The 10,389-nt window shown below is 36.2% G+C and overlaps 1 protein-coding gene across 6 annotated transcripts; it reads left to right on the top strand.

Moving 5' to 3' along the window:
• Positions 1-471: 471 nt before the first annotated feature.
• Positions 472-7,985, top strand: LOC111808790 (serine/arginine-rich splicing factor SR34A). Of its 6 annotated transcripts, none has more exons than XM_023694973.2 (14): positions 472-719; positions 1,356-1,406; positions 1,867-1,996; positions 2,230-2,295; positions 2,384-2,458; positions 2,542-2,674; positions 2,799-2,845; positions 2,932-2,989; positions 6,411-6,460; positions 6,559-6,615; positions 6,758-6,999; positions 7,078-7,147; positions 7,239-7,274; positions 7,802-7,985. In XM_023694973.2, exons 3-12 carry the CDS (start codon positions 1,910-1,912, stop codon positions 7,145-7,147), a joined length of 885 nt encoding a protein of 294 aa, XP_023550741.2. In that variant the 5' UTR covers positions 472-719; positions 1,356-1,406; positions 1,867-1,909; the 3' UTR covers positions 7,239-7,274; positions 7,802-7,985. The 6 variants fall into 6 exon arrangements, with proteins under 6 accessions (XP_023550741.2, XP_023550734.2, XP_023550739.2 ...); XM_023694966.2 differs by having other exon boundaries at positions 1,356-1,392; positions 1,457-1,996; XM_023694971.2 differs by having other exon boundaries at positions 1,356-1,392.
• The last annotated feature ends 2,404 nt before the right edge of the window (positions 7,986-10,389 follow it).

The raw sequence follows: 10,389 nt of genomic DNA on the forward strand, positions 1-10,389 counted from the left end.
GCTGTATCGTTAAGTTCACAAAAATCTCGTTTTCGCGTGATCATACACATGCATGAGGTCTCACAAAATAAGAAAACATACATTACAATTCTTGATGCATATATGCTAGTAATGCAAAAATGATAGCGACGTTTTATGAAAGATATGACTATAATGATGCATCATGAAACGTTATCGTTTTTGTATTACTAGTATATATGCATCTTTTAAAAAATAACGACTAGCACTCCACCCTTATCCTATAACATGGTTGATATATATAAATCACAAAACCTATGATTTTCCATAGAAATTCGCATAGCATATTAATCGGTCGTCGTCGTCATCATAGCTCACTCTCTAAAATCGCATAGATATTTTAAATATTTGAAAAACTAGAATAAATATTTTAAAAATTTAAAATAAAAAAGAAAAGAAAAATATAAATAAGTAAAATAAGATTTAATTAGAGAAAAGTTTTGTTGAATTCCACTGGACGACGGTGGCATCGTGATAATCGCATATTTGGAAATATAACCTCCAGTAGTCCCGCGGCGCCTGCGGCTGTGGTATATTATCCTCTATCACGACCTAACCCTAAACCCTTCGTCATCCCCTCCGGTCGCTGCAGGAAGGTCCATCCCGAGGTCTTCTTTCAGCCCTTGCCCACCACCGTAGTACTGTCGCTATCGCTTATCACCTCCTCGCTGCAGTTTACTTCGTCAGTTTCCCAATCCTTGGTATGTCGATCTCGTTACTCGTTACTTTTATCGATCACTGTATGATAAAAAAGAAAAAAAGAAAAAAACTACGCTCGTATTCGTGCTGACGAACTTGTGTCTTAGGAATCATAAATTTGATTTTGATTGTTATGATTTTTTTTCTCTTCATCTTCGTACTTGGGCTGTAAAAGCTAGCCCTAGAAGTTATTAACAACTTGGTTCCGAAGTTTGAGGTTTTCTTTTCTTGATCGTGCTTCTGTGCATTCCCTGTACCGAATTGGTGCAACGAATTTCTTCAATTTGTTTCCTGTTAGTTGGGATTTATGGACTTAAGATCGCGTCTCAGGGACCCAGCTTGTTGAATTTTGTTTCCATTTTGTTAATTGATAGAACATTTTAGTATTTCTGCTTTTTTTTTTTTTTTTTTTTAATGTATGTTTTCCATTGACGTCCTTGGATAATGAAGTTGGACCAAGAGTATTAGCTATTTGTAATTTAACACCAATGTTTTGTATGAAAATGTCCTTAATTATGTTGATACGGAAGGCAGAAAATATTTGTACCATTCCTCTTTGGAATCGGATGCAACATAATTGAGGATCTCACCGATCAGCTAAAGTTAATCAACAGAGGACATCTTACATATTTTTTCAGGATTGTTTTCTCAATGCTGTTAAGAGAGCCGAGTAAGGTAAAATTAATCATGTATGTCACTCTTACCTCATCTCATGACACAGATGCTTTCTTTATGATAGATGGCAAGCGCTTGGACAAATATGAGCATTGCAATCATACATAGGGATATAGGGAGGGAATGGGAGAATCATTTTGGAGTTATGGGTATTATTTTTTTAAATGGAGCTACTTGCTCACTCTCAGAAGAGCTATGCAGTGCTAAAAATTCTGGAGAGGATGGGGTGATACAAAATTTATTTCAATTTTATTACACCTTTGGAGCATCTTGGAGCAAATGAGCAAATGGAATTGTGGAGCACGGCTCACATTGAGGATTGCTCTCTTGGTTTGCTTCATTGTTTTTGGTTCTGCCTTATTTGGAGAGCAAAGTTGTTGATGCAGATGGCAATTGGCTATGGTGGAAGATGGTGTTTCTTTCCTTTTGATGATTCGTTGAACAGATGTATGATGTTATGACATACATGTGCAGGACTAATTTTCAAACTTGCTCGGAATAGTTTGTTGCCTTGAAGATGAGTAGTCGTTTTTCTCGCACAATATATGTTGGAAACTTGCCCTCAGACATAAAAGAGTATGAAATTGAAGATTTGTTCCACAAGGTATATGTCCTTAGCTATTTCTTGTATGGTTTCTGCAAATTGTTATTTTCTCTTTTCTTATTTAAATATATGAAGGTACGTTACAATGGTGATTTACAGCCATTCAAATTTATTTTCATTTTAGTTTTGATAAGTAAACTTACTGCATTTATTTTCTGTCTCCTGCATATCTAAGGCTTAATCTGTGTGAACTTACGAATTCTATTTCTACATGATTGATATTTCCTTGCCAGTATGGACGAATTTTGGATATTGAATTGAAGATTCCGCCACGCCCTCCGTGTTATTGTTTTGTGGAGGTATTGCTTTTGATCTTTAGTTTTTATCTACTTTTAGCTGCATTTGCAAAGTTGTTTTTTCGTGATATTATGTTCTTTCTGCTGTTAGTTTGAGAATGTTAGGGATGCAGAAGATGCAATCCGAGCTCGTGATGGATATAATTTTGATGGTTGCCGTCTAAGGGTATCGACTGAGTTTTCCTTTCCTTTTCCTTTATTTCTTAATTCGTGTTGTATTTATATTCACATTTTAAGTTTTTCTAATAGGTTGAGCTTGCACATGGTGGTAGAGGCCCTTCATCCAGTGATCGTCGTAGCAGTTATGGTGGTGGTGGTGGCGGTGGAGGTGGAGGAGGAGGAGGGGGACGTTTTGGTGTTTCAAAACGATCAGAATATCGGGGTATGAGAATATATAAGATGTTGCTATATAAGGAACAATGATGCAATTAAAATTTTCCATGTATAATATCATATTAGGTTCACATTAATTCAATGTGCTAATGAATGTCTAAATTCTCTCACAGTTATTGTACGTGGACTCCCATCTTCTGCTTCTTGGCAGGATTTGAAGGTGCTAGAATCTTTATTGCTCAACAAAAGATAAAGGTTTTCATTTATTAGATCATGTTGATGACTTAACTGGTATAATGCTTTCAGGATCATATGCGCAAGGCTGGTGATGTGTGTTTTGCTGAAGTTTCTCGTGACAGTGAAGGTAAAACAGCTGCTATTGTTTTTTGTTTGTGCGAAATTGTTTTACTGTATAGGAATGATTTCTTAAGCCAATGTTGCTCATTTGTTTTGTTTTTTGAATTCAACTCTTGTGTAAATTTCTGATCATGTTCCTAGAGCAATTATAATACACATGATATTATTTAGAATGTAAGATGGGCATCATCCATAATTCTTACTGCAAATATTTAATTTATGCATTAGTTCCTCTCTTGACCTCAGAACACAATTTGATGGGTAGGCTTTTGTAGTGTTTTTATCTCTGAAAAGTGGTTTACTTTCTATTTAGTGTCTCTGTATTGAGCTTATATATATATATATATATGATAAGAAGCAATTTCATTCATGTTTAAAATTCAAAGTAGGGATGGATAGATAGTTCATGATGATTACAAAAGATTCTCCTAATTGGATAAAAGCGAAGCATACCAATATGAAGCAATAATGCTTAACGGTTTACACCAAGGGATAACATAGTAGATAACAACATTTTTTTCTTAACGACCCAAAAGAACACTAATGACTTGGACGCATAGTAAAGTTTTGACATCTTTGAAGGGGTGGCATGTTATGACAAGCGAGAATGTCCTTCACATCTTTGGGGAGAGTTAATAGCTGGCTAAAAGTGTTGAGAATTTTGTCCCAATATTTACAAGCAAAGGTTTCTCTTTTGCAAAGAGAGCACCATCTTGGAGCAATGGAATGGAAGAAAATATGGTTTAGAGGTTCATCTTCTCTTTTGCAAAGAGAGCACTCTTGGAGAAATGGCCATGACACATACCTTTGGACAGAGATATCACCGGTGCTAATAACCCACTGGGATATATTTAGAGAAAAAGTTTGATCTTCTGGGGTAAGTACCCTCCAGATTCCATTAGCCATTGTCTGATCCAAGAGTTGTGCTGTATTCCCCACGATAACTTATAATTATTTGGTGGTGAAGGATCCACTACGATGTGCCATCTGTCACAAATGCACTCTTTTGAGTCTCGAAACATGATTGTGTGGCATTTACTCTCGTCTTCGAGTAAGTCAACCAACTAGAACTTGGGTCATTGGCACAAACGACTTATACTCAAATCATCAGCCCTACTTAAAAAAAAAAAAAAAAAAACAGTTTTAGAAAATGGGGTTAGAGAGTTTTGGAAAGTGTTTGAAAAGCAATTTAAGAAAGCAATATTTAAGCTAGCCAACAATAAGGAACAATGGCGACATTAATAGCATGTAATTCAGGTAGAAAGAATTGATAACTAGTCACATCCCTTTAATTGTAGGTTTTGAGGCGAATTGTCTTTTGCATGTGTAGGCATCCTAAGTGGCGAGGAGACACACATAAATAACTAGCTAACATTAAAGCTAGGTAAAAGAATTTGGAATGGGCATGCGGCCACATGCAACACACTTTGGACACGCATGATGGTGGCTTCGTTTCCCACTTAATTGGTTGACGTCCCTGTCAATCGACTCTGCACGAATTTAGAACTGTGGAGGACGTGTTTCTAACTGTTCTTAGCATTAGGGAGTCTCTTTCGGTTTACAAAAAACTTTTGTACATCTCTTCTTCATTTTTCGACTCGCATCTATTTAGCATGATCTTTTCTTCTTTCTTCTTAGTAATATTTTTCATTGTGGCTAGAGGTCGTGTCTCCTCATCATGCTTGGTGTCTTCTTGATTGGGATTGTAAGGTTTCAAGTTACTTGCATGGACAACGAGGATAGTCTTTATCCATGAAAGCAATTGAGCGTTGTATGACGCCTTCCCAACTTTTTGAGTGACTTCCACTGATCCTTCAATTTTTGCATCAGTTGCTAATTCTTGTTGCTTTGGAATTGAAATTATTCTGGTCATAGCTTGATAGAACTTTTCCTTCGATTTGAAATTCTCGTGGTTTGTGTTTTTGATTGACCCATTTCTTTTTTAGTTCGGATGATTTTCCTTAGTAAGCATGAACTACCTTAGAGGTTTGTCTCTACACTTTGGTGAAGTTATTGGCTTGGGGATGATATGGTTTCAGATTACTTACATGGAAAACATCCAGGAGGGTAACTGAAGCCTATAGGAGGTCTTTTGACTTTCTCAATGACTTTGACTAGTCTCTCATATTTTTGCACCCGTCGTTGATCCCTATTACCTCATAATTATAATTTTTCTGGTCCTAACTTCAAATTCTAGTGGCATGCGTTTTAGATCTGTCCATTTCTTCATTCGTTGATATATTTTCTCTAAGTAAGCGTGTGCTATCTCAGAGGTTTGTCTCCACCTTTCTTTCTGTCGAGGAACTTTCTTGGTAGTTGAAGCTAAACTAGGCGTTATCAAGCATTTGTGTCCGATTTTTTTGTTGCGCATCAATGAATTGACGCTAAAATTCTTTGAGCATATTGTTAAACCTTTGAGTTTGTCCATTTGTTTGGGATGATTATGATTGTTGGAAGAAATCTTCAAGTTTTTCCATCCATTAGACTTGTTATGAACGTTAATTTTATTTAGGGTGCGATAGTCGATACATAGGTGTAGACTCCCATCCATCTTCTTTTTAAACATGGGAGCTTTTGCTGGCTTAATAAACAAGGTGTCACAATCATGCTTGTCCAGGGCGTGTTGCATGTGGCCGCATGCTCATGACATGTCAAACTCTTTTATCTGCTTTTAGTGTGTGACATTTTAGCAAAATCATGTCTACTCTTGCCGGACATGAAATACCTTAAAAATGTACTATAGAGGGATGCGACTAGTTATCAATTCCTCTAATTCGGAATTATATGCTATCAAAGCTGTGGTTATCCCTTATTTGCTTGCTAGCTTGTAATATTGCTTTCTAAAATTTCTTTCAAAACATTTCCAGAATCTCTCTATTCTCGTTTTATAAATTTTTTTCCTCAAAGCAAGGGCTGAGGTTTGAGTCTAGGTCGTCCATGCCTATGTCCATGCTAATGAGTTAGTTAACCAACTCAAATTTATGCTGCCGTAGGCATGGGCGACATATACTCGAACCTCGGAGGGAGAGTGACCAACCAAATAAAGAAACGTTATGTTATTGATGTCTCATTCCCAGTTTTCATTCCATCATGAATTGCTAACACATTCTCTTGCAACTTCGTATCATCCTTATATTTTGTTTTTAATGGTATTTTGGTGATAACAATGTGTTATCTTGTGCCACTTTGATATTTGAAGAGGCAGTATTTTTCATTAATTTATAATCCAGGGGCTGTATTATGAATAAATTTTATTTTTTATAATGTTTAGCATGTGACATACCACTGATGCCAATCATTTACACTGTAACTACTAAAAGTTGTCTATTTCATTATCCTTACAAGTTCTAACAGATGTCAGAAACTGAAATTACTTCAAATTGATGATAATTAGATAAATATTTACTATTTGAAGTCTACATGTCCAGGGACATTTGGGGTTGTTGATTATACTAACTATGACGACATGAAATATGCTGTAAGTTTTCTAAAAGCATATTTTTTTCTAAAAGCATATTTTATTAGAAGTTCTGCATTATTCCAATTTGACACTAATGTTTTTCTTCTGTTATTTAGATTCGAAAACTTGATGATACTGAATTCAGAAATCCTTGGGCTAGAGGATACATTCGGGTACCTTATCTTTCTCAGTTATTTTGAATTAGCCGACGGTTGTGATGTTTTTCCATCTAAAGCCTACTCTCTTTCTATGAGAATTTTAAGAAACTGAATTCAGTTTTTGTGCCCCTTGTTTGTGGATGACATATGGTTGCAGGTGAAGAAGTATGATGGAAGTCCCACTAGGAGCAGGAGCAGGAGCAGGAGCAGGAGCAGGAGCAGGAGCAGGAGCAGGAGCAGGAGCAGAAGCAGAAGCAGAAGCAGAAGCCGCAGTAGAAGTCGGGGTCGGGATCGGGATCGGGATCGGGATCGTAGCCGAAGTCGAAGTCGGAGCCGAAACCGAAGTCAAAGCCGAAACCAAAGCCGAAGCCGAAGCCGAAGTGCTAGACCAAATAGGAGGTTCCAGCTTTTCTGTTTTACTGTTATCACTCTCTTGGCCTTATATTTTACATTATAATGTTTTCTTGTACCATGCAGCAAATCAGCAGAAAGATCTGTTTCTAGATCAGTTTCAAGATCAAGATCTCCATCCCCTGTTAAATCTTAGGTACCTGTGGCTTGTGTGTGTGTGTGTGTGTGTGTGTGTGTTTTCCCCCACGTTTGGATTTGCTTGACAAACTTTTCTGTAAAATACGCAGGCCACTTTCGTAATCAAGATCTGGTCACCATGTCAGGTATGCAACTTCCAGTTTTAATGGTTAGAAACTGTGAACTTTTCATATGCTTACTTTTATACTCATGGTTTATAAAGTGATCTGATTGCACAATCTGCTTAAATTGGTAGTGGTATTAGAAAAGAAAACCTTTGGATAAAAATGTAGAATGAGCGTGTCTGTTTTATGGGTGTAGGGAATGGGTACGATGATTATCTTCTGGACACTGCTAGGTTTGTTATATGTAGCATGGGTATCTCTTTGCTAATGTGATGGTGTTTCACTCCAAATGAACTTGAAAATTAATCTTAATACAACTAACCATCTAGCTCGAGCTTCTGTCGTGATGGTTCTAGATAACTAAATGTAGTAATGTCATGGTTAACTTCAGTTTTTGGCGACTTGAGTTTTAGTTTGGTCTCTACTTCGAGTGGTTTGAATCTCGATTCCACTTTAAGTTAAACTTATAGTATTAAATTAGAAAGATGATTTGAGTAGGGCCATATGAGTAGAGCAGTAAGTAACAGAAGCTGAAATCTCATTTTCAGGCACGAGAAGGAAGCGAATGACGCAGAGCTTATATGATTGTATGAATTGCGTTGAAATTCATTTTAGTTAAGGGAACCTATGCAGACTGACTGGTTAAATGATGGAGTTGATTTAAAGCTTGAAAACGGCATGAGTTGTATGGATATTTTTTTAAATCCTGCCCACATATCGACCTTACTATCATTTTGTTTGGAGACTTTTTTTTTTTTTTTTTTTTTTTTTTAAGGTATCTGGATGTCTTAACTTTTGCACACTTTCTCATTTTAAAATCTTGCAATTGCTGAGTTCTTTTTTTTTTGCCTAAGTTTCTTTGTACCTAAATTCTCGTTCTATGCGCTTTCCTCTTCGTCTCATTCTCTTCCACACTTCCTACAATCTATCTCTACCTGCACCGCCTTGATTCTCCATGGCGACGCCATCTCCCTCACTCTATCACTCTCCTTCTTCCTCTTTCTCTCCTTTTCTACTTCTGTATTTCCTCCGTCCATTTCCACCTCTTCTCTCGATCTTAGGGGGACACAATTTTCACCTAATTTCGCCTCCAAGAGGAACGAACATCGACGATCTCTTTCTCGATGTCGGATCTGCTGCTGCTCCCACTCTCCAATGCATGCACCTCTCGAGATGAAGGTATGCGGTTTTTCAGGCTTTCAGGATAATGAATTCAATACATATTTACGCAAGCAATTGAGTTTCGTTTTTAGCGAGAGCATAACTTGATTGCTTGTTCGGCTTGTTTGATGAGATTTACTACTTTTCCTTCCTTTCACTCATTTGGCCAATTTTTCCTTCTCAAACTACATTTAGCTTTGATAGAGTAGGATTTATTGGAGATGAATTCGTGTGTGTTTGTTAATGGCATACAAACTTTTTATCCTTTTGAATTGAAATACACCAATTCTATGATATCTTTCTTCTTGTTTTTTTCTTTTTTTTTTTCTTTTTTTTTCTGTTACATCCGAAAAACGTGTTCTGGGAAAGGGCTTTTTATTGCTTAACTTTAACATCCTTCTCTACTGTTGTTCATGAACGCAAATTCTGTCATAATAGAACCCCTATGGCGTGAGAATTTCTAAAATCTACCTTGTTCGGAATTTGATAAATATCCAGACACATTTTTATATAGTAAAGATTATGATAATTACAATACATCATTTTTATATAGTAAAGATTATGATAATTACTATATATTATTCAGTTGTTCGTAGGGAAAGGAACATAATGGAATGAATTATTCATTCACACAATAAGTATTAGATTTTAATTTAATTTTATTAATAATTAAAATCATAGTCGGCAAGTCGTGTTTGAACGATATAAAACTTTCTCCATAAATTCGTCATTCCAAACTTTTTATGTTATTGACGAAAACTTAAACATTGAACTAAAGTTTGAGCTAAACCCAAAGAACACACCCACAAAACATACCTCCACCCAAATTCTTCTAATGAAGAAGTGAAGCTCTAAAAACATCCTCCTTTTAATTAAATGTGGGGTTTCTATGAGTTTTTGTTCCTCCGAGTTTAAATTTCAAGAGTAGAATGGAGTTTCCTATTAATTTGAAGGGATAAGCTTGATTGCAAAAATGCCCAACATCCTTTATGCCTAATGTTTACTTTTTTTACATTTTTTTTTTTATTCCAAAAGTTATTTTAATACTTTTATCCTTCTCCCACTTCTTCACATTATTATGTAAATGATAGATTTTCATAATGAAATTTAGTTCACATTATTATGTAATTGCATCCGAGTCATTCAATCAAGTCTTAATCAAGTTCAATGATTTAATTTAGAATAAGGTTCCAAATCTTGCTTTTAAATCTTTGATCTTAAGAAGTTTTAGTTCATCTAAGAGCTAAATTTGCCTCCATTGTTTGTCTCTTGCCTGCCTTAAGCTATCCTCAAGTTAGCTTATGCTATTTCAAGAGTTTGTGAGCTTCTTTGTGGAGCAATGACATCATTTACTAAAATAGTGATGTCATTATTGCCCATTCTAGCAAAACCACCCATCATAGCCACCGCTAACCATCCGTCATTAGCTATAAGGCATATTCTCAAAATACCTATATCTACACCTATGGCAATAGGTGCGTAATTTTGTAATATACCAACTTGTCCACTATTCGTAACTAAAATCATTTCTTTCACTTTTGAAGCCCAAATAATTCGATCGAAGTCGGGACACTAAGATTTAAGGTCATTACTTCACTTTGCTCTCCATTTCTAAGTTCGTAGCCTTCGCAGTAGCTTCATCGATGTTACCTACCAAATAAAAGACTTGTTCGGGAAGACCATCTAATTCTCCAGAAAGGATTAATTTAAACCCTCTAATTGTTTCTACTAGGCCAGCGTATTTCCCCGGGGAACCTGTAAATACTTTTGGTACGAAAAAAGGTTGTGACGATTTTTCGTGCTCGTGTACTACGGCTAAGCGATCCTCTTCGGATAATTCATCCAACCCAAGGATAGCTATAATGGTTTGTTTAACTCTTTGCTTAGTTTCATAATGTTCTTCACCAACCATCCAACGTTGTAGCATAGTTGACGTTGAATCTAAAGGATCTACTACTGGATATATACCTTTGGC

The sequence above is a fragment of the Cucurbita pepo genome, chromosome 13 (genome assembly GCF_057944985.1).
Source record: "Cucurbita pepo subsp. pepo isolate OVF chromosome 13, ASM5794498v1, whole genome shotgun sequence".
NCBI classification, from domain to species: Eukaryota; Viridiplantae; Streptophyta; class Magnoliopsida; order Cucurbitales; family Cucurbitaceae; genus Cucurbita; species Cucurbita pepo.

Bases quoted from the DNA above. Each gene is read 5' to 3' on its own strand.
- LOC111808790 (XM_023694973.2), top strand. From the start codon at position 1,910: ATGAGTAGTCGTTTTTCTCGCACAATATATGTTGGAAACTTGCCCTCA. The intron at 1,997-2,229 runs GTATATGTCCTT...TTTCCTTGCCAG, and splicing joins TTGAAGATTTGTTCCACAAG to TATGGACGAATTTTGGATAT. The intron at 6,616-6,757 runs GTACCTTATCTT...ATATGGTTGCAG, and splicing joins GGGCTAGAGGATACATTCGG to GTGAAGAAGTATGATGGAAG.